Source organism: Rhinoderma darwinii, chromosome 1 (assembly GCF_050947455.1).
Source record: "Rhinoderma darwinii isolate aRhiDar2 chromosome 1, aRhiDar2.hap1, whole genome shotgun sequence".
NCBI lineage: Eukaryota > Metazoa > Chordata > Amphibia > Anura > Rhinodermatidae > Rhinoderma > Rhinoderma darwinii.
In genome coordinates this window covers 634,922,741-634,947,351 of record NC_134687.1, presented here as the reverse complement: position 1 = coordinate 634,947,351, position 24,611 = coordinate 634,922,741, and the positions used below count along the sequence as shown (strand labels likewise).

Here is a 24,611-nt window from a genome sequence, read left to right as displayed (position 1 = left end):
CATAATCATAGATCTGGAAGATTACACCCAAAGTTTAAAAAAAACACATTTATAGTGGCTTTAACAAAGCTTAAAGGAGAGCTAACAAAAGACATGTTCCAGAAGAGCTATGTAGTGTACAGTAGATTATAGCGGAGATCTGATTGCTTTATATTGCAGCCTAAGGTTGTACTACAGAAATATCCTGAAGACAACACGTCCCCCTGTGACTTGTGTGCAGAGTTGTCATGGGGACCTTCTAATAGTTCCTCAATTCTTGTCCCAGTCTCATATTAAATATAGAACTATAATGAGGATCTGTCTTCTCAGCTGTTATTAGGGGATTAGTAACGGTTGAACCAAAGTAAACATTTTTTTTAATATGTTGACTATATATTTAAATGGCGATAGAAGCGTACCTGCTCTTTGAAATCTTTTTTACCCAAAGATCAGTCGGGTACATTAAAGCTTCCCGAGTGGGTTCTGTGTTAATAAAATATGTATTGCCTTTTTTTTCAATGTGATCGACCCTTTTTTGCTGCTCTGCACTTTTCAATCCACTGGATAGCAGGGGCAGAGTCCTGCGCTCGCAATCTTGCCAGCACTTCTCGGGTGCGCTCCCGTGCAAAGGCTTCTCAGCATCCAGAGCCTGTGTTTCCTGTACTGCGCGTCACCAATCTGGACTTTGCATGTGAAAAAAACTTCCCTCTTTTACTACCTATGTTATAACCACTTCTTTTTCAGAGAATGTAATCTGTAGATAAGAATTATGCAATTTACATAGCTCCTGGATTGTAAATCTAATCACAGGAAGTGAGAACCTTAGTGGCCAGGATTTATGACATTTAAGCAGGCATATTTTTAAATCAATGTAAATGACAAAAATTCTCTAAAAATAAAAAGTGTTTCGAAGTGCAGTGACCATTTAATTCTATCACAAAATGACGTACATGTAGATTACAGTGGGATGTAGTTCCTGCACAATGACACACGTACTGGTATTTATGGTAAATTCACGTTATAGAAAAAAATCAGTTCCATATGTCAGAGTACGGTTGTTTTTGTGCATGGATTTCTACAAGCCTCATATAGATGAATGCGACAGTCGCAGAGATAACTGCAACAAATCTGTTGCGTGTGAATTTTTCCCTTATGTCTCCTTCACACACAACTTTTTTTTGGCTTGTATAAAATGGCATGAATTTCATACTGTTTTGTTACGGCTTATTTTTCTGGCGTTTTTCACATCCTGTATGCATGCTGTGTTTTGAAAAAAATGCCATGGACTCAAAAATGCATCAAAAGGCCTCAAAATCCTCACAAATAAAGCATTGTTTGTAGTGCGTTTTATATTTCACAGACAGCAACTTCTTAGATCAAAAATGTTACTTAGTCATGTCAGACCGGTGCATACGGAGACAAGCGACGTTTCACCCCCATACAACTGGGCCTTCCACAAGCATCGTTTATCTGTGTATGCACTGGTTTGACATAAATAAATCTAAATTATTGATCTAGGGAAACGCTGCCGGTTGCAGTTCCCACTTTGCATTATTATATTTCATTATAGACCTTCATTTAACATCTGGCCACAGTGTTCTTGGGCAAAAAAAAACAAGTAAAACACCCTTAGGGTATGTTCACACGGCCCATTATCGGCCGTTCTTCGGGCCGTAAACGCCCGAAAAATCTGAAGCAGAACGCTTCCAAACATCTGCCCATTGATTTCAAATGGGAAAAACTGCATTCTGTTCCGATGGGCCGATTTGAAAAACGGCCGCGAAACAGAAGTGCAGGTTACTTCTTGGGATGTTTTTGGAGCAGTTTTTCATGGACTCTAGAAAACAGCTCCAAAAACTCTTCTCTCTCATCCTTGGATTGAGAAGCTCATCCCTGTCCACTGATCGGGCATGTGGATATGCATTTTTGAGAACCAAATCTGGATATCCCCTTCGACCAAACCTCGTTTTCAAGTCGGAGGCTGCGTTCTGATAATCAGTCATATTGGTGACATTTCTGCGAGCTCGCACAAATTGCCCTTTCGGAATCCCCTTTTTGAGTGGTTTTCGGATGCCAGTTATCCCACCTTAGTAGGGTATTAGTAGCTGTTGGTTTCCTATGGATAAGTGTGTTAACTCTTCCTGACACGGATTTGCTTATAGACAGATCCAAAAATATAATTTTAACCGAATGTATTTCAGAGGTTAAGAAAAGGCCAATGTCATTGACATTCAATGCCTCTACAAATTCTCTAAACTTTGCTTGTGACCCATTCCATAATATGAGAATATCATCAATGAATCTAAGCCAGAGGATCACACTTGAGGTCCAAGTTTCCATTGCTTCCTTGAAGACAATTTTTCTCCCACCATACCCTATTTATAGTTGGTGTGAATGCACACTTGGTATATGATATTAGTCTAGTGTAAAGCACACGTTTGTTTAAATATACAGTCCCTTGCTAGTGTGAATGCACAATACTGCTCGAGGTGAAGCACTGTTTGTCATGGGTGTTAATGCACAGGGAATTTAGGTGTTGTGGCTCATTTCAGTGTGAATGCACACTGTGTCGCAGGCGCCGCATTTTTATTACGGAGTATTCACTTACACCTTGCTGCTAGGTACTAGAGGTTTACTCGGTGTGAATTCACACTTTGCTATTTAGTCCAGGTAGGGACATAATTCATATGTTTTTACTAGATATTTGGAGTAGTTTCATTAAAATTTAAATGAATAAATTGGCATGCTTATCTAGTCTTACCTACCTAGTTAGCCTGGTATCTATAGAATTTATTGGCTTTAGTAGCCCATTTTAAAGAGTTAATAAAAATATTTTTTAAGCGTTCTTGTCCAGACGATACCTTCTATGTTAATAGTAGCTGGTGCCCCTGAAAATCTGATGCTAAGCCTAGTGCATGACCGGATTCATAGAACACCTTGTAGAGAACTTCTATGTGCAGTCACAGCTCCCTCAGGTCCTGCACTATGTATAACATATTGTCTGAAGTGTTACTGTAATGTAGAACTAAGGAGGAACCTCACCTTAACAAACCTCCCAATTCACCTTCTAAATCCATTATTACTTACCTGTGGTAACACCTCCTGTAATTTCCTCCACTTCACTCTTACATGGTTGATCGCCCCTCACCCGCTCTTCTTCTGCTTCATCCTCCACTTTATTAGTCAGATCTTGCCCCTGATTTCACATATGTAACAATTCAGTACAATACAGCAGAGAGTGTGAAGAATCTAACAGATCAACATAAGAAACCACCAAAATCTATGACCGCATCTATGACCGAAGGAACAAAAAGCTCCACACCCCCCTATATAGATCTGGTATAGGGCTCAGCTACATCTACCTGATGATTCTCTGGGACATTGTGATTTTCCTCTGGGCAGTCCTGGGAATACAGAGGACTGGGACATCTCTCTGGTAGATTTCTCCTACTGGATCCATCTGTAGGAAACACACAGTGAAGGAATAGATTGTTTATATGTGATGATAGGATGGGAGTAATATCTAGGTGACCCTCAAAACAGATTTTTCTTTACAACCAATGAAAGTCTCCCCCTCCTTACACTGCTGATCAGCCATTAAATCCACCTCCTTTTCTGCTTCTCCTTTTACCTCGACCTTAAGATCAATCAGATTTTCATTCTAAACAGAGAAGGAAAAAAAATGTAAAATGATCTTGGGGTTCAATTCCTTTATGGTCATATTTTGTTGAGACTTTAGCGCCATCTACCTGATGAATCTCTGGGATAATAGCAATTAGACCTACCGGTAATTGTATTTCCAGGAATCCATCATGACAGCACTACAGGAGGTTGCCCTCTTGACCTCTGTAGGGACAGGAAGACAGAGAGGTTAAAAGGCCCCTCCCACCACCCACTTGCCAGTGTTTTTCAATTACTACACCAGGATGGATGCAACCCTATTTTATTTCTAGGGACAATAACTGACATGTTAAATGCACAAATCAGAATTCAATAAGGGAGGGAATGTAATGGTGCTGTCATGATGGATTCCTGGAAATACAATTACCGGTAGGTCTAATTGCTATTTTCCAGTACATCCCTCATGACAGCACTACAGGAGCAATACCAGATTATAATGCTCAGGGCGGGACTATGGATTGGAGGACTTTCCGTCCAAAACTTAAATCCGTATCGGACAGCACATCGAGTCTATAATGTTTGTAAAACGTATGATGGCTTGACCAAGTGGCAGCTTTGCAGATTTGGTCAATAGAGGCTTCTCTTCTTTCTGCCCAGGATGCCGAGACTGCCCTTGTTGAATGGGCTCTGATGCCTTGTGGGGCACATAGTCCTTGGGACTTGTAGGCTTCTTGTATGGTAGTTTTTACCCATCTTGCTAGAGAGCCTTTTGAGGCTTTCTTTCCTCTATTCTTTCCCCCATACAGGACAAATAGATTTTTATCTCGTCTCCAGGAGGAGGTTCTATCCAGATACTGAAGAATTGTTCGCCTGACATCCAGGCAATGGAATTTTTCTTCTTGTTGGTTTTTTGGATCTGGATAAAAGGAAGGTAGAATTATTTCTTGTTCTCTATGGAAAGCGGTAGATACCTTTGGAATAAATGAGGGATCCAGTTTTAGGATGATCTTATCCTTTTGTACTTTTAGGTACGGTTCTATGATTGACAGAGATTGGATTTCTCCAATCCTTCTTGCTGAAGTAATAGCGACTAAGAATGCAGCTTTTAGAGTTAAAAAATGAATACCAATTTCGTCGAGCGGCTCAAAGGGGGGCTCACAAAGAGTCGTTAACACCACATTCAAATCCCAGGTAGGAACTGATTTCTTTAGGGAAGGTTTCAGTTTAGAGACCGCTTGGGTGAATCTTCTGATCCACCGATGTTCAGCCAGAGGAGTGTTAAAAAAATTACCTAAGGCTGAAATCTGTACCTTTAAGGTACTAGGGCTAAGTCCTTTTTTGAATCCCGATTGTAAAAAATCTAGGATTTTTGCAATGTTGGGAGAAAAGGGATCTGGTCCTGGGATTCCATGCCAGGAACAGAATTTCTTCCAAATCTTTTGATAGATTTTTGAGGTAACTTCTTTATGACTTGATAAGATAGTTGAAATTACCTCGTCTGACAGACCGTGGTTCCTCAAGATCTGCCTTTCAGGATCCAGGCTGACAATTTCAGAGTCTCTATTCCCTGGAAGAATAAGGGACCCTGGGAGAGAAGATTCTCCTTGACTGGGAGCATGATAGGATCTTCCAACGCTAGGTATTGTACGATTGGAAACCAACTTCTTTTCGGCCAATAGGGAAGAATAATGATGAGCTTTGTCAAATCTTCCTGGATTTTTCTTAATACCATTGGTATTAGAGGAAACGGAGGAAAGGCATAGGCCAGATCCATGTCCCAGTGTTGGGACAATGCATCTACTCCCAATGGGTTGTCTCTGAGATTTAGGGAGAAGAATGTCTCTACTTGAGTGTTTTTCCTCGTGGCAAACAGGTCTATTTGTGGATAACCCCAATTTCGGGTTAGGCAACGAAAGACTTCCTTGTTTAGGGACCATTCTCCTGGGTCTACTTTTTCCCGACTCAGGAAATCTGCTGATAGGTTCTCTGAGCCTTTTAGGTGGACTGCCGTGACTGATAGGACGTTTTCTTCTGCCCAACTGAAAATTTGTGCAGAGAGGCCCTGAAGAAGAGTGTGTCTTGTTCCCCCTTGATGGCGAAGAAAGGACACTGCTGTCGTGTTGTCCGATAAAATTCTTATATGCTTCCCTTTTATGGTGGGTGAAGCTCTTATAAGTGTCTCCCATACAGCTCTTAGTTCTTTGAAGTTTGAAGACATCATCTTCATTTGACCAGTCCATGTGCCCTGAAAGTGTTGGTCTTGGATTACTGACCCCCAGCCGTGTTTGCTGGCATCTGTGGTAATCACTACATAAGGAGAAGTTCTCCAGGGGACTCCCTTGTCTATGTTGTTTGTGCAGAGCCACCATAGGAGAGATGATTTCACAGTCTCGGAAATTTGCACTTTTAAATTCAGGGAGTTTTGTTTTCGATCCCACCGGGACAAGATCAGATTCTGTAAGGGTCTGGAGTGAAATTGGCTCCATGGAATAGATTGGATGCAAGATGTCATCATTCCCAACATCCGCATACATTCCCTTATGGAACAGGCGTCTTTCCCCCAAAATTTTCTTACTTCTGCCAGTAGGAGTATTTGTTTCTCTCTTGGGAGGAAGGAATGTTGAAGGGAGGAGTCCAGCAGTACTCCTAAGAAGACCTTCTGTTTCTGGGGAGGAAGACTCGACTTCTGAAAGTTGATTATCCATCCCAATTTTTGTAGTAGGGAAAGAACCTGTGACTGATGACTGACTAAGATAGCCGGAGTATCTGCTGTCAACAAGAAGTCGTCTAGATATGGGATAATTACTATACCTTGACTTCTTATGAATGCCATGATCTCTGCCATAATTTTTGTAAAAAGTCTGGGGGCGGAGGAAAGGCCGAAGGGGAGGCAGACAAACTGGAAGTGGAGAATGGAAGGACCGTCCTGAATTGCGAATCTGAGGAATCTCTGGTACGCGGGGTGGATAGGAACGTGATAATACGCATCCTTTAAATCGATCGTACACATTGATGCCTCTTCCCTTATTAGAGGAATAGTCGATCTGATAGACTCCATCTTGAATTTCCGATAATTCACCCATTTGTTTAGGAACTTCAGGTTGATTATTGTCCTGTAGGAACCATCTGGTTTTTTGACCAAGAAGATTTTCGAATAGTGGCCCTTGCATATCTCGTTGTGGGGAACTGGGGAAATGGCTCTCAATCTGAGTAATTTCTGGACGTCCTGGATAAGTACCTGATGAAGATCTTTTGCTTGGTACTGGGTTATTAGGAATTTCTCTGGAGGAATGGAGGAAAATTCTATTTTGTATCCTTCTTCTATTATCTTTAGAACCCAGGGGTTCTGGGTTATTCTCGACCATTCGGGATGAAATTGTAGGAGTCTTCCCCCCACACTCTTGGCGTCATTGCTTTGAGGGCTGGAATGAATTATTTGGGTTAAGGAGATATCCTCGACCCCTTTTCCCTTTGGGGTAACTCCAGCGACCGGACTTCCCTTTCCCGCTGTAGTTCTGTGAAGTAGGATCCCTCTGTTGGCGAAATCTTCCAAATTGAGGGGGTTTTTTTGGTTTCTCTTCAGGAAACCCCTTTTTTCTATCTGTTGCACTCTCCAGCATGTTATCAAGGAGAGGACCGAACATCAGAGACCCTGTAAATGGGATAGAACACAACTTGTTTTTGGACTTAGTATCTCCTGACCACATTTTGAGCCATAATGCTCTTCTAGCAGCATTTGAGAGAGCCCCATTCCTGGCAGCAAATCTAATAGATTCTGCTGAAGCGTCTACCAAGAATCCGGTTGCCATTTTTAGTAACGGTAGAGATTCTAGTAGCTCTTGTCGTGATGTCTTCATCATCAGATGGGTCTCTAGCTGGTTTAGCCATATGAACATTGCTCTTGCTACTGATGTGGCCGCGATATTAGTTGAGATCAAGGCAGAGGAAGATTCCCACGCTCTTTTTAGTAGTCCGTCTGCCTTTCGGTCCATGGCGTCCCTCAACTGAGAGGAATCTTCAAAGGGGATTGCGGTTTTTTTAGCAACCCTGGCGACTGGGACATCTACTTTTGGGATTTCATCCCAAGGCTTAGTGTCCTCTGGATCAAAGAGAAGTCTGTTCTTAAAATCTCTTGAAATGAAGAGCCTTTTTTCTGAATCTTCCCATTCAGTTGTCACCATTCTTTTAAGATTTTCGTTTACCGGAAAAACCCTTGTTTTCTTTCCCGTTAGACCTCCAAACATCTCATCCTGGATGGTATGTGGTTGGTCCACTTCGGGAATATCCATAGTTTCCCGTATTGCTTGAATTAGGGTATCAGACATCTCGGAAGAGAAGAAAAATTTTTTCTCTTGAGTGGAAGAAGTTGAAGGTAAGAGTTCGTCTCTTTCTTCTAACTCATCTTCCGATAGGTAATAGCACTCCTGTTCAGAGTCCGACCCCTGAGAAGGAGGCCAATATTTTTGATCCACTTCAATCCGTGGTCTTTTTGCCCGGGAGTGTGAGGGAGTTTCTTGCGGAGGGGCGAGGGAGGCTACTGACTGACCCACTTCCTCACGAATCATAGTCCTAAGTTCGGACATGAACGTTGGTTGTTCCTCCTTTAGTATTTTGGCAATACAATCCTGACACAATTGTTTTTTATGGGACTCTGGCAATTTTTTTGCACAAGTCGCACATTTTTTAACCTTCTTTTTATCAGTTTGTCTCTGAGAGAAATCTTTTTCCTAGAGAAAACAGAAGGTAGGTAAAGTATGGTGTACATACATAAGGGGTCATACCCTTCCCCAAGGGTGAGACTCACGTGACCCTGGGACATATCTGGAGTTCCATCAGGACGAGGAAGTTCCATATCGCGACAGGTAACAGGCAATGCAATATGCAAACCACAAAAAATAAATCCAAGTTAGAGTTATCAGCTCTAACTACATACCTGTGCGTGTCCCTTTAAATGCGGGCGTTTTGAATTTCCCGCCTTCCAAGATGGCCGCGGACCGGAAGTAGCCCGACGTCATATCCGGTCGGCTATTCGTCCAGCGTGTACCTGGAGTGCAGCCGCCATAGCCGGCGCTAAGGCTTGCTATGCGGTGCAGCGAGGATCCCTGCCGGTGCGTCCATGCCTATGGAGCTGCCGGTCCCCGCCTGGTCCGCGGTCCGGCCGAAGCCTGCTTGGGAAACCCCAGCCCCCACACACTACCAGAACCCTGCCTAGGATTCCTCCGGTAGGTGTCTTAGGGAGGGAGCTAAGGGACCCGTCGTATGAGGGGTGTTAGCCTGGGCTTTAGGGGGAAGAGAAGGGGGAGTGCACGGACCCCCCGATCTTGCCCCCTGCCCGAGTTTTTTCCTGCACTAATACAGGAGCGACGCTCTCTGCTCCTGACCCTTGTGGGGACAGGAAGAACACTGGCAAGTGGGTGGTGGGAGGGGCCTTTTAACCTCTCTGTCTTCCTGTCCCTACAGAGGTCAAGAGGGCAACCTCCTGTAGTGCTGTCATGAGGGATGTACTGGAAATTGTGATTTTCCTCTGGGCAGTGCTGGGAATACAGAGGACTGGGACATCTCTCTGGTAGATTTCTTCTACTGGATCCATCTGTAGGAGACACACAGTGACTAGATACATGACTACTGTATATCTGTCTATATATCAGACAATTCTCTCAAGACCTTCAATTCTACATTTGTCAGAGGCGAAGCTACAATATTGTGCTCCTCAGAACCAGGGCCAAGGTCCCAGCGCCGAAGTCGTAATAAGATCTACAAGAGTGAATGGCTGGACACTGGCGGCACCCTGCTCCGCCATAGTATTCTATTGCAATCAAATCCTAAGAATACAAATACAGTTAAAAGTGGCAGGATGCCCTGCCAAGCAGAAAAATTGTCAGGGCGTTGCCCTGGCATGAGCTGTGACGATGATACCCGTGCTTATTAGGGAATTCTAAATTTCAAGAGCGGGAACCCACAGTCATGAGAAACTATTAGACCAAGTTTTCTCTCCACAGGGATAGGAGACCACTGAGGTGTCGGAGAAAACTTGGGGTTATATAAAAATGTAGAGCTATGGCAAATAGGGGGGAAAAAAAAAAAGGAAAATATATGATTACATATACTGGTAACAGGTTTCAGTGAGACCATCACAGCACTACGAGAGATACGACCCACACTGTCCTCAATATATAGACCGATCAGTTAATACATCAAAACCCCTGACAGGTGAAGTGAAGAATACTGATGGGATAATGGCGCCTGACAGGGAAGGGGGGAGATATTAGGCAGAACGTGAACATTTAATTCTTGAAGCGTTGTAAACATGGGCACGTGTAAGGATTAAAGAGACTTCGACAACAGCCAAATCGCGATGGCTAGATCAACGAGTTAGAACATCTCCAAAATGGCCAGTCTTGTGGGGTGTTCCTGGTACGCAGTGGTTAGTAACTACCAAAAGTGGTCCAAGAAAGCATAACCAGTGACAGGGTTATTGATGCCGGTGTTTAGTGAAGGCTAGCCCTTCTGGTCCGATTCCATAGAAGAGCTACCTTAGCACAATTTACTGATAAAAGTTACTGAAGGCTATGATAGTAAGCTGCAATGCTCTGTATGTTCTGACATCTTTCTGTGTATGTAGCTGCATAGCCGCAGACTGCTCAAAGTGTCCATGCGGATCCTTGTCCACTTCCAAAAGTACCTATAATGTGAACATGAGCATCAGAACTAGAGCCTGGAGCAATGGAAGAAGGTGGCCCGGTCCGATGTAAAACGTGATACATCAGGAGTACGGCCGGGTGAGTGTGCATCGCTTACCTGGGGAAGAGATGGCACCAGAATGAACTATGGGAAGAAGACAAGCCTGCGGAGGCAGTTTGATGCTCTGGGCAACATTCTGCTGGGAAACCTTGTGTGCCGACATTCATATAGATATTACTTTAAAACGTAACACTTGCCTAAAATGCAGAGGAAGTACACCCCTTTGTGGCAGCGGTATTTCCTAATGGCAGTGCCCTCTTTAACCCCTAGCTGCTACAGCCAGTTTTGACCTTCCTGACAGAGCCCCATTTTTCTAATTTGACATGTGTCACTTTATGTGGTAACAAGCAATAAAGCCCGTTGTGTGAAAAAATACAACAGGCTCTAGAAAAGTCTGCCCCTTGGGTATGCCATCACTCTGCCCCTTGGGTATGCCATCACTCAGTTGCCTGTATGACATCACTGTGCCCTGGGTAGTATGCCACAATTCTGTCCCCTGGGTATTCCATCACTGTCCCCTGCATGCCATCACTGTCCCCTGAGTATACCACCATTCTGTTGCCTGTATGCCATCACTGTGCCCTGGGTATGACACCACTCTGTCCCCTGTATGCCATCACAGTCCCCTGAGTATACCACCACTGTCCCCTGAGTATACCACCACTCTGATGTAATATCTAGGGAACATTGATGACATACAGCCAACAGAGTCCCCTGTGTGTCACACTACCCCCTGCATGCCCATTGTGCAAAAATGACAATGGGCTCTAGAAAACTCTTGTTGGTCCGTTCTTTCAAAATGTGGAAGCACAGGCAGGATGATAATCTTTCTAGGGCAGGATACGTTTACCCCTTCCGCATGTTGCGTCATAGGTTTTATATCTTTTTTTTCCTCCCGTATCCATTATACAGACTGTATCCACACAATGCCCTCCAGATTATGATAATCCCTCTTATTCAGTAACGTTTTACTGGCGCAACGTGACCCGCTCTACGCCCACGATGAGTTTTGACGCATTCGAATAGTTTCTTCAGGTCATTCTTGCTTGTTTCTGGGTGGTCTTTGTGCCTTTCGATTGCGGAGACGTGCCCTTTTTTCGGAGGTCATGTTTTGTGCTTCTACAATATTCACATTACGCATTCGCTAAAATTCAGCTTCAATTTGTTGTGGTGTCATTTTATCAAAACAATCACGGTGAAGCTCAGCATTTATTTCATCCACAGTTAATTATTGCTGCCTTGTTCTGTCATAATTGGCTTTGCAGCATTTAGCATCAGTTTGTTCTTCTGCCATTTTGGACATGGCATTTTTATAGAAGAAAAGCAATGATATCGTCTGCAGTACACACACACACACACACACACACACACACACACACACACACACACACACCTTTGGAATTTGGTTACATGGGATAACTGTATAAGAAGAACGCTGGAATTATTCACGGTGTGTATGTATTTGTATTACATTGCAGCCTGTCTCTAGGTGTTGTTGTCATACCCATAGCAACCAATCAGGACTCAGCTTTCCTTTAATTAAACTGCTGTGGTAAAATGAAAGCTGTGCTGTGATTGGTTTTTATGGGCAACAAACTGTTTTTCTTTTAAAAGGTTTGGATAAATCTGCTCACTAAGGCTTCATGCACACAACGTGCCCGTAATTATGCGTACGGCCGCAGCCAGGCCGTTTTTTTTTCGGGCCGTGCTTCCATTATGAAGTATGGGAGCACGGTCCGTAAAATAAAATAAAAATAGGATGTCCTATTTTTTTCGGCAAGTTTCTATGGCACGGACAGCTTCCCGTAGAAATTCAGGAAGGTGTACGTTGGCAAAAGAAACGAATGGGCTCGTAATTATGGGCGATTTTACGGTCGTGTGCATGGGGCCTAAAACACCACATTTATTAAGCCCTTTGAAGTCCAAGCCATTTTGCATTTTTTCGTTTTTCACTCTCCGCCTTCATAACTTAATGTGTGGGGTGGAATTGGAAAAAACTGATTTCTCCCTGGTTTTTTACGTTTGATTTTTACAGCTTTTAGCACGTGGTAAAAACAAAAACGTATCTTTATTCTGCAGGTCAATAGGATTATGGCAATACCAAATTTATATAGTTTAAGGTTTATACACAGCTGACACCGGCAAAGTATGACACGCGCTCAGCCTTTGAGACCACTCCAAACTTCAACCCCTACACCATGACATAGGGCGTCAAGGGGTTAAGAGCACTCGTCAGTAGCATTTTCACCACTAAAACCAACGCACCCTCCGGTAGGGTATGAAATATCCTTCTTAGCTTTCCCTCTTATGTTATGTTAAAATCTCCTTCCAAGTCCCACGCTGCCAGTTATCCATCGGAGTCCCCGCCCCCAAACTACTCGTTATCGGAGTCGTCGTCCCACACTGCCCGTTATCGGAGGGGTCGTCCGCCCACACTGACTGTTATTGGAGGAGTCATTGTCCCACACTGCCCATTATCGGAGGAGTTGTCCCACACTACCCGTTATGGGAGGAGGACAAGGAGTCGTCGTCGTCCCACACTGCCAGTTATCTCCTTTTAGAACAAACTTTGCACATTTTTTGTGACTTCTTTTGCAATTCAAGAAATTTAGCTGGGAAAGTGTTGCCCCGATGTAATACGGGCACCCTCGCTTCCAGCCGATGTGCTTGTGCCCTCCCCTTGCTGGTTCCCAAATATTATGGCCCTGATAACCACTTCTTGAAACTGAGGGAATGTTCCTCTCTGGCCAGCACATCAGGATGTTTTTCCTCCTCAATTCTATTCGAGCCATAACAGTTTTTATCGAAACAGCCTTATGAGGTATTGAGGACTTGTTTTTTGCGGGACGGGCTGTCGTTTTTATTGGTAACATTTTGGGATGCATGCAACTTTTTAAATCACTTATTTCGTTTTTTGGAAGAAGGTGACTCAAAAACAGCAATTCTGGAATTGCATTTGAATCTTTTTTTCAGTGTGTACCGTGCACCATAAATGACATGTTAACTTTATTCTGCGGGTTGATACAATTACAACAATACCAACTTTATGTAGGTTTTTTGTTTTACAGCTTTTGCACAATAAAATCACTGTAAGGGCTTGTTTTTTGTGGGACAGACATTTGGTTTTATTGGTACCATGTTAGGGTATATGCGACTCTTGAATCGCTTTAATTTTTTATGGCACGAGGTGACCAAAAAGGAAATTATGGCATTGTTCAAATTTTTTAGGGTGTTCACCATGGGAGATAAATAACGTGACAGTTTTATAGTTTGGATAGCTACGGACGCATCGATACCAGCTATGTATAGTTGTTGCTTTTTTTTAAAGACTTATGGGGAAAAATAAGATTTTTGCCTTTATTTTTGTACTTTTTTTTTTCTTTTTCAAAAGGACCACTAGGACTGATCGCTTTTATAATACATTGCACTACTTATATAATGTCTGATTTACAGACTCTGGCAGGGCCGAATAGGTGTCCGTACATGGCAGACTAGTAGTGCTTTGTTGGGCCTCTAGTTGTAATAGCAACCATTGCCCCCCCTCCCCAGAATAGCATCACAAGGGAAAGCTATTGGGCTACTAACCATTTAGATGCTGCGGTCGCTATTGATCGTGTAATTTAAGGGGTTAAACAGCCAAGATCGGAGCTAGACCCGTACAGTAGTGTCCGCTGTAAAATACAACTCGATGGGTCAGAGCTGTTCTGGCTATATGAATAGGACCATACAATATTATGCAGATCGTTTTAGCGTTATGGCTATTCGGTGCGCGCATGTATGTATGTAAATTTACACACCGCTCTATTACATTTCATTGTACTCAAACAGGTGGACACATGTATATGTACTGTACATGACACAGTTAAGGCTTCAACATGGCCACCATTGCCAGCCTGTGACCACTGTAATGACCAACAAGACTCTTACCTTGTGATGTTGGCGGCCGATAGTTGATCATGACCTCCTCGTACAGATCCTTGTGTCCCTCTAGATACTCCCACTCCTCCATGGAGAAATAGACAGTGACATCCTGACACCTTATAGGAACCTGACACACACAATGATACAGACATTACCCAGACACCTCCAGTGCTGTTACTGTAGAATTTCCCAGCAGTGTCACCTCTCCAGTCAGCAGCTCAGTCATCTTGTAGATCAATTCTAAGATCTTCTTATTGTTCTTCTCATGTATCCGGCAGTCAGGGGGAGGCTCTGTGATGGGGCTCTGACTACTGCTCCATCCTCCTGACTCATGGATGATGGGAGTCGTACAGTCACCCGATGTCTTCTTCACTATGGTGTACTCCTGTGTATGGAGAGAGACACTTAGAGAACTGAACACAGTATTCCCCCTCAGTAGAAAGAGGGAGATTGTGACCCGCTGTAGAGAGCTCTAGTGACCACACATCTGTAATACTGGAGACCTCACCTATAAAAAGACATTGAGAAAATCGAACGAGGCCAAAATTAAAAAGGAAATAATATTGGCGGCGACTAGTTGGACCTTGTGCTCTCCTCCTGCCGTCATCTTCTATGTTTCTATATAGATGTCATCTTGATCCTCCTGGTTATTATCATTGCTCTACAACATTACTATCGCTGCATTGGTGACATGACACATAACGGACCATATTGGTGGCTGATCTTCAGCTTCTTGACGTCACTTGGAAGATCTGGACGCTGTTATACAGGACACCGGATTCTTCCTATTATGTATTGTCCCTTCCCTATGTGTGACTTGTTCTAGAATGTAGAAAAGTTTACCTCTCCGCTCAACATGTAAATGATCTCCAAGGTGAAGTCTAATATTCTTCTGCTCATCTCATTCCTGTCCTTGTCCATCCTTGGTGGGTCATTCAGGAGAAGGAACGTTGTGGAGGAGAAGATGAGAAAACTGGAGGATCTAGTACTGCAGACGCCTTTATGAAGAAAGGAGAATATGGAAATCATACAGGGGACAACATCATGTGTGACATACAAAACTTCACTTATGGAGTTACTCACCACGTCTATATATTACCCTCCCCCCCCCCCCCCCCCATCTGCTGAATCTCACACCAGCGCTGGCTGCATTGTATTCTCATACATTTAGCTGCAGATCTTCCCCTTTACATTACATTTCATATCCGCCACATAACAGGAAAACTGCATAGGTGGAAAATAAGCAGCCAAAACAAAAAACACACAAAAGTTTATGAAGTTTTATTAAACTAAATGCACCAAAATTGCGTCCCCAAACTGCGCTTAAAAACATGGAGAACATGGTGCCAAATTTAATGTTTTATACCCTCTCCCGATCGGACAAGAAATTCCAATGCACCAGAGATCCTTCTAAAACTTAGCGTTTATTTCTTAACGATTCATCATAAAATAAATAGGCGACGTTTCGGCCACTCAGGGAATTTTTTAAGCCAATGACAAAATAGGTGTATCAAGCAGCGGTACAGGAAAAAGTCTGAATCTTTCCAGAAAACCATGATTTTTATGCAGGACAATCCTCCATCACATCCATCGAAGTACAACACTGCATGGCTAGCCAGTAAAGATGAAAGAATAATGAGATGGCCCTTTCCTCACCTGACCTAAACCCTCGACCATGGGATTACAGAGCTCGTCCGTTATTAACCTCATTCTACCTTTCCCTTAACCCCCTCCCTCTTTTCACCATTTTCTTATCTAACCCTGTGGCCCCACCTCATTCCTTCCCACTTACCCATCCCAGTAAAACATACATAAGACAGTGGGTTGGATAAATTCAGCCACAGCAGCCATTATTAACATATTTACATAAACATAAACAGTGCTTTATAAATAAAAACATAACGAGGAAAGGGAATTCCTTGGAGATACAAATCGGTCGCCGAACTGCACACCTGTATAGCTACTTACCCTCAGCCGTCTCCCTACAGGCTCAGGGTCACCTTTCTAATCCGCAGTTGGCTCGCCAAGGATGAAAACCACTCTCCGGGACACCACCCAGCAGGAGCCCAAAATACGCTCATACCCATGAGCAATTGTGTAATTGTTAGGGACCATACCTATGATGAATCCCCCACTTCAAATTACCACAAACTCCAGGGACCCCCAATCTGCCAAACGAACATACTTAAAAACGCCTTTAATTATGAGAGCTCCCACCATCCAGCAGCACTCGCTCAATTCCTTCTTGAATACGCAAAGCCCAGAGGTCAATGCCAACCGCAATAAGGCCCTGTTCACACGGAGTATTTTGACAAGCTTTTTGGAGCGGAAACTCCTCCGCAAAACTCGTCAAAAACCGGACGAAAATGCCTCCCATTGATTTCAATGGGAGGCGGGGGCGGTTTTCTACTGCAAGCGGTAAAACCGCCTCGCGGGAGAAAGAAGGGACATGCCCTATCTTCGCGCGTTTACGCCTCTGACCTCCCATTGACACAAATGGGAGGCAGGGAGAGCGTATTTCGCAGAGTTTTTTGCCCGTAGCACTCGATGGCCGCGGGCGAAAAACACAGCGGCAAACGACATGCAGGAAGGACAAAATCTGCCTCAAAATCCCAAACGGAATTTTGAGGCAGAATTTTCCTCCTGCAAAAAATTCAGTGTGAACACAGCCTAAAATGGCCTCATCACCCAAACAAAATTTACCCTGTCCATCCTCAAAATCGTAATGCCGTACGAAAAAACCCCCACTCCTTACCACAAAAATAGAGACTGCAAGATTGACTTTAACTCGTGCCTTGTTAATGCGTGACACCGAACGCGCATGTCTCCAGACACTGCGAGGTACAATTTCGGACCAGATCACCTTTATCTTGGGAAAGCAGGACCATAGCCCGAGATCATATTTAATGTCCCTAATCAATTTCCTGAAAGGACGTGTCCCCAAATCATTACCTCCCACATGGGGACCAGCACATCAGGTGCCCGATCCAACTGAGCAGAACGATGAAAATCGGGTAAAACCCGACTCCAAACCATAACTCGCGTGCCTAGCCAACGTATAACCACCGAGGATCTCAGTAACCCAAACGGTCGTCCGTCCAGGCAAACATCTGCCCTCAAATCCCCCCCAGTGCACATAGGAGTGCACTAGTATCCACACCAAGGAGGATAAGCAACCTAAAAATAAGAAAAAGAACAATGAGGGAGAAACAGAGGAAAAAATGGGGGGGGGTTCGAAGAGCATAGGGTAAGAGGGAGGGAAGGGAAAGCGTACTTAGCAGCTACCATCACAGAAATTATACCGCATAGATTCCAAACGACTTCTATGCTTCACCACCTCAGACTCCAATCCCCAAGAAGCCGCCTGCGTAGCCGCCCCAATATGAAACGAATGAGGAGAATAAATAGACCCATCCAAACCTAACACCTCGAGGCATTTACAAAAAACACATGTGAACTGACAACGTGACAGGAAAGAACAGTCTTCATGACATAGCAGTGGACCATCAATACATTTCCTAACAGCAGCATAGCCGGCAAAGCAATCCACCGGGCACATACTGGCCCCCTTGACTGCCGCTAACGCCATCCGTATTCCCCTGCCGTGCTGATCCGTTTTGGAACGTCTAGCCCAAAACTGCACTCTTATGCACCCGCAGCAAGTCTTCCGACCGCAAACCCCCCACCCTAATCTTACTGGGAGCCACTAATTCACCTACCCACAAGGCCCCAAAAAACGCCCAAGAAAAAGCCAATCTATACAGAGTTACTTCAAAACCCGAAAAACAAACCCCAACCAACACTTCCCCTAAGCGTTCCAATAGCGCAAAAGACACCAGGCGATGGCCGTCCGGCCGACCCCCGCCTTTACGATACACCTTGAGGGCCTGGACAATCAAGAAATCCTTTATAAGATCCCTAAAACCGCACCTCTTAAAACCAAAGGCTAGGGCTGATACAAAACGATTCACTTTCGACACGGACCAGCCCGCCACTGCCACCTGAACCCAAAAACCCTAAATAAAGCCACCACCTGATCTATCAAGTGGACCTCAGGCACACCCGCTAACCATGTCCCCAATCCCTCCAAGCCACGTCGTACGCCAACCATGTACCAGGCGCTAGGGAGGACCAAATCAAACCTCCCGCTGCTCGTAAACCAAGTCCCATAGCCGCTCCGGGAAGGCGACCCCTTCCACATGCGCTTCTGGAGCCAATAGACGAAACCGCTCCCATTGTAGACGAGAGAGAGAATCTGCATTGTCATTATGCACACCAGGAACATTGATCGCAACAATCCAAGCATTGTGTGATAAACAACGTAACCCCAGACGGCGCAACAACTAAACCACCGGGTGGGGGCGGGGTGGGACACGTTATTAATGGCCAACACCACCCCCATGTTATCACAATGGAATCGCACTTTGCTATCCCGGAACCGCTCGCCCCAGACTTCCACCGCTATCAATATAGAAAAAAGTTCCCAGAAGGGCCAGATTGCACACCAAGCCCAGTGGAACCCATTCCGCCGCAAGAAACCAATAGGCCATTGGGAGACTACGATCCATATAGCAAACCCCTTTCCAGTGACACCCTAACAGCCTTTGACTATCGGGGTGCACTATTAGAAGTCGGAATTCCGACTCAATATCAGTCTTTGCCATAAGCGCACCAGCACCGTACCGCCGCACCCGCTCTACCGCCGCATCAAATGGTGTATACTACAGAGCACAGCTCAGGGGCAATGCCATCATTAACTGACAACCCCCGCGGGTGACACAGGTGATGAATAAGCCAAAATTTATTCGGCTCCTTCTTTGGTACCATCCCAAGAGGGGAGACCACAAGATCCGGGACTGGGAGAGACAAAAACGGGCCCGACATCCGCCCTAACCCTACTTCCCTCGGGATATTGCATCCCCAAGCGCAAATTCCGCACCCAAAAAGGGACCACAGGAGAAGGGGGAAGGGATCTCAAAATCAAACTGAAAACCTTTTAACAACATTTTTCCTTTTGCCCTGTCCAGAAGTCTATTTAGGTAGGGCTCCATCTCTACCCACCTCACTGGCATCAGACCCATGGGTACCACCACTCCATCCCTTTTTTAAAACATTTAGCGGACCAGTGAGAAGTCCAGTCACAGGAGAAACAGGAATGTTTAAACTTACATCCCACCCCAAACTTGCATTGGCCATCATTGAGCTGCCAGCACAACCCCAACCTCCCTCCTGACACTCCACCAGTTTGACCGGATTGTCCAGAGGGGCCGGCGACTCTGGCCCCCCCTGGAAATGACTGCCCGAACTTAGTCAGGGCCGTTACCCCTAACCACAGCCCAATGTCCTTATTATCCCATCTAATACATCTAATACTGGGACAAAATCGCCTTTGTCTGAACTGTTCGTCGTACGTAGCCAGGTGTGACCCCCATATGCCCGATGCGCCTCGCCTATAACGTCCATGTAACCGAAAAGTGCGGAAAAAAAATTTCCGCCACCTTTTCCCATGACAACACTCGCCAGAATGGCAAAGGCCTGCAACCAATTCAAGAAGTTTTGAGGGATTGAACGATATCTACGCTTCTACTCTTTTTTGCTCTCCCACCTCTTTCCTTTAAGTTAAATTTTTCCAAGGGAAGAAGAGAGAATATTTCAACATATTCATCCTTCCAGATCTTCTCCCTAACTTATGGCTTTAAATGAGCGACCAAAGGGCCCTCAAAACAGACGTACACCTCACCTTTGGCCTTGTCATCCAACCGCACCCTATCCACGTCCTTATCAGTCTGTACCGATACAGAAAACCCTCCTACCCCCACCGGGGGACACACAACATCCACCAACGACCCAACCGAGGAAGGAACAAAACGCGGAGACCGGGGAAGGAGAATGCGACCATCCCTCTTCGCAATGCGCCAGTAGGGCTTTTACAATTCCCAGCAATTCCTGAACATCCCCTCTCCCGCTAAATGTAGACGCCACCCCACTACTATCCAAGTCTCTAACGGACTTCCCCTGGGATCCACCCCCAACCCCCTGGGGACCTAAATATAGCTGGAAAAGAATGAAAAGGTGATAATGACTCACCGGGCTGCGTAGGCGCTGTGTTCCCACCAGACGGGGCAATGGAATCCTCACGACGATCATCCTCCACGGGCACGGCACCATCCTCAGTAACATCCAGACATCTTGGACCTGGAACACCGCAGCAGGCTCTACAGCTGTGGCCACCATTATGGACCTCAGGTATATCCCTTGTCGACTGGGGCCTTCCCGACATCCCCTCTGCATCGGTCACCTCAGCATCCACCCTCCTCTGCACCACCACCGATTGCGGCCTGCGCGTAGGACCAGGGCCTTCAGTCAGGTGACTGGCGGGCCATCCAACTAGTGCATCGCAGATCGGCCCGCCGCAGCTCCACGTGGTGTTGACCGGGAGACAGGAGGCTGCCCCACATGCCTGGGATCCTGTCCTCCCTTCTCCGCAGGGCACGGCCGGTGACCAGGATTCCCCTCAGACCGGGACCTCCTCCCCCGAGTGGTGGAAGCGGAAGCCCGGCCTGGAGGGTCCCAATTGGGGCTCCTAAGCCTGCGCCTGACCCTGGGTAGCACTTCCGGGCTAAGGCGATCCGGAGGCCGCGCCCGAGACCGTCTGGGAGGAGAGGACGTCGCCAGATCCCCTGTGGATAGCTGCACATCGGAGGAGAGCATCGCCAGAGCAGACATCCCTGGCGACCCTGCAGGCCCTACAGTCAGAAACAGCTCCTGCCCAGAGTCCACAGGTCCCGTCCGACTGAGCTCCTCTTCCACCGTTCCGCCACCGCTACCCTCAGCTGACCCAGCATTGTCAGTTGAGGTTACAGACAAGGGCTAACGGTCTTCCCTGTAATGGCGTGAAGCTGCCTGCTCCCCACCCTACATGCCCCCCTTAACCTCACCCCCTTGAGGCCACCACCCCTTACATTCTCCCGCTCCTCACAAGAAACATTTAACCCCTTCCTCACCTGAAACCCTGGTCATGTTGGCCTTCCCCCAACTCTCATCCGGTGTCCGGCCCTTGCTATTGAGAACTTGTGGGTCCTTCTTAAACGTCAGATTCACGGTGAAGGAAGAGAGAGTAGACCTCTCTGAACAGTGTCTGGGATTGCTGCCGCATTAAAAGTGGATTGTCAACAGATTAAGAAACTGACGGGCTCCATGGATGGAAGGCTTATGACTTATTGAAAAGAAGGGAGGCTATATTGTATATATGTTGCCCAATAAGTCTGCACACAAATATTCTCCTAAGATGCCAAAACCTCACTTTTACCATCCTAAATATTCAGGTTTGAAGTTTATTAACATTTCGGATTGACCGACAGCACTGTAGTTGTTCAATAATAAAATGAATCCACAAAAATACAACTTGCCTAATAATTGTGCATACGGCAATACTTGAAACCTCAAATGTAATAGTGAGTCCCTACCACAGAGACCCTGATACCATCAACAGTGGGATAGTATGCCAATTCCAACTCCAAATTCTCGGAGGGTGGGAAATTTTTTTTTTTTTTTTTTAGAGAACAGAGAGGCCAGAGGGGGAGGATAAGAGGAGCGCATGATCGAGGAATATGTGGTCGCTATCAGAAGTAGACACTTCAGGGGAACGTGTCAGTCAGAAAAAGACGCATCAGAACTAGGGAACTTTGACACAAGATGAACTCTGTTTCGAGTCTTTCGGTCCGGTGGTTAACACTAAAGTTTTTCAGACAAATTGATCTAACTCGCTTTTTCGCAACTAGAGATGGAAGGTCTTCTTTAACCAGTTAGTGACCGCCCAATAGTGTTTTTACGTCGGTCACTAACGGGCTTTATTCCGATGCAATAGACTTTTTACGTCACTGCATCGGAATAAACAGAGCAGGGAGCTGTCAAATCTCCCTGCTCCCAGAGGTAGCTAAGGGCTGGGGGCATATAGAAACAGGGAGGAAACCTCCAGCCCACCGGTCTGCGCCTCCTGTAGTGTCGCTCAGATCCCCGCGATGGCCCACGGTGTGAAATAGCAAAATGGAAGAAAGGATGATCCAGCGCTGATAGTAGTTAAAAGGGAAAAGCAGGTCCCATGTTTATTGGAGAAATCATTAAAATCGAAAGGGAGACGCAGCCCTGCTCGAACGTGTAAGATCATTATTAGTATCTCTCACCCGTTTAACACCTCAGATGCGGCGCTCCGCATCTGAGTGGGTTTGGAGAGCGGTAGGGAGCTCCCTCTCATCCCACCGGTCACCCGGCGATAAGATCGCCGAGTGTCTGGGTCTCCGATGGCAGCCGGGGTCCTAATAAAGGCCCCCAGGTCTGCCTGTAGTGTATGCCTGTTAGGTCATTCCTCTGGCATGACCTAGCAGACGCCAGTCCGTTTTACACAGACAGGCATAATACACTGCAATACAGAAGTATTGCAGTGTATTATAAATGCGATCCGCCGATAATCGCATAGTGAAGTCCCCTAATGGGACTATTTAATTTTTTTTTATTTTTATTTTTTTTACTAAACACACTTTTCCCCCTTACAAAAACTGCTTTATTATTAACAAACAAAATAAAGAAAAAAAAAAAAGTTACATATTTGGTAACGACCCCAACTACAAACTTATTACATCATTTAACCTGCACGGTGAACGTCGTAAAATATAAAATAAAAAAAAACATGCAAAAATTGCTGCTTTCTTTGAATCCAGCCTTAAAAAAAAACGTGAGAAAAAAAAGTGATCAAAAAGCCTCATCTACTCCAAAATGGTACCCATAAAAACTACAAGTCGTCCCGCAAAAAAAAGTCCTCCTACAATTGCATCGGCGAAAAAATAAAAAGGTTACGGCTCTTCAAATATGGAGACAGAAAAACAAATAATTTAAAAAATAAAAAAATAAAAAAAAGGGTTTTCACTTTGTAAAAGTAGTAAAACATACAAAAACTATACAAATTTGGTATCGTTGCCATCGCAACAACCCACTGAATAAAGTTAGTGTTATTTATACCACACGGTAAATGGCATAAATGTAGGGCGCAAAAAAATTGTGGCGAAATTGCTGGTTTTCTTCTATCCCCCCCAAATAAAAAGTTTATCAAATTCTATGTACCCCAAAATGGTGCTATTAAAAATTATAACTTGTCCCGCAAAAAACAAGACCTTATACAGCTATGTCGACGCAAAAATAATAAAAGGTTATAGCTCTTTGAATGAGACGATGGAAAAACGTAAAAAATGGCTTGGTCATTAAAGAGGCTCTGTCACCAGATTTTGCAACCCCTATCTGCTATTGCAGCAGATAGGCGCTGCAATGTAGATTACAGTAACGTTTTTATTTTTTAAAAACGAGCATTTTTGGCCAAGTTATGACCATTTTTGTATTTATGCAAATGAGGCTTGCAAAAGTCCAAGTGGGCGTGTTTAAAGTAAAAGTCCAACTGGGTGTGTATTATGTGCATACATCGGGGCGTTTTTACTACTTTTACTAGCTGGGCGTTCTGACGAGAAGTATCATCCACTTCTCTTCAGAACACCCAGCTTCTGGCAGTGCAGATCTGTGACGTCACTCACTTCCTGCCCCAGGTCCTGCATCGTGTCGGCCACATCGGCACCAGAGGCTACAGTTGATTCTGCAGCAGCATCAGCGTTTGCAGGTAAGTAGCTACATCGACTTACCTGCAAACGCTGATGCTGCTGCAGAATCAACTGTAGCCTCTGGTGCCGATGTGTCCTCGCTCGTCCGACACGATGCAGGACCTGTGAGTGACGACACAGCGTGATCTCTCGAGAACACGGCTGTGTCTGCACTGCCAGAAGCTGGGCGTTCTGAAGAGAAGTGGATGATACTTCTCGTCAGAACGCCCAGCTAGTAAAAGTAGTAAAAACTCCCCGATGTACACACATAATAAACACCCAGTTGGACTTTTGCAAGCCTCATTTGCATAAATACAAAAATGGTCATAACTTGGCCAAAAATGCTCGTTTTTTACAAATAAAAACGTTACTGTAATCTACATTGCAGCGCCTATCTGCTGCAATAGCAGATAGGGGTTGCAAAATCTGGTGACAGAGCCTCTTTAAGGTCTAAAATAGGCTTTTTATTAAGGGGTTAATAAAGAGCAGTCTTCCAGATTAAAAAAAAAACGTAAGGAACTGTAAAGGTTTGTTCACACGTAAAATTTCTACAGCAATTCCATAGAAACTGGCAGAAATTCCGCTGCGGGAAAAACCGCACCATTTCCTGCGTTTTCTACTGCAGAAAATAGTGCGTATTTTGCTGCGCTTCTCTCAATGCTGGGAGATGGTGACGACAGCTCTGAAAAACGCAGCAATTCAGTCCAC

At 45.0% G+C, this 24,611-nt stretch overlaps 2 protein-coding genes across 2 annotated transcripts in view; both read right to left on the bottom strand.

The window, feature by feature from the left end:
* Positions 1-24,611, bottom strand: part of LOC142654474 (uncharacterized) — a 1,458,099-nt gene that overhangs the window by 328,117 nt on the left and 1,105,371 nt on the right.
* Positions 2,067-15,251, bottom strand: LOC142663140 (uncharacterized). The gene is made up of 6 exons (XM_075841473.1): positions 15,106-15,251; positions 14,465-14,647; positions 14,269-14,389; positions 3,342-3,439; positions 3,109-3,175; positions 2,067-2,134 (listed from the first exon to the last, which is right to left on the bottom strand). Exons 1-6 carry the CDS (start codon positions 15,181-15,183, stop codon positions 2,067-2,069), a joined length of 615 nt encoding a protein of 204 aa, XP_075697588.1. The 5' UTR covers positions 15,184-15,251.

Excerpts from the sequence above, each read along its gene's own strand:
- LOC142663140 (XM_075841473.1), bottom strand. The coding sequence starts at position 15,183 with ATGGACAAGGACAGGAATGAGATGAGCAGAAGAATATTAGACTTCACC. Across the intron at positions 14,390-14,464 it reads CTGAGCTGCTGACTGGAGAG|GTTCCTATAAGGTGTCAGGA; the intron begins GTGACACTGCTG and ends TGTGTGTGTCAG. Across the intron at positions 3,176-3,341 it reads ATGTCCCAGAGAATCATCAG|GGGCAAGATCTGACTAATAA; the intron begins GTAGATGTAGCT and ends ATGTGAAATCAG.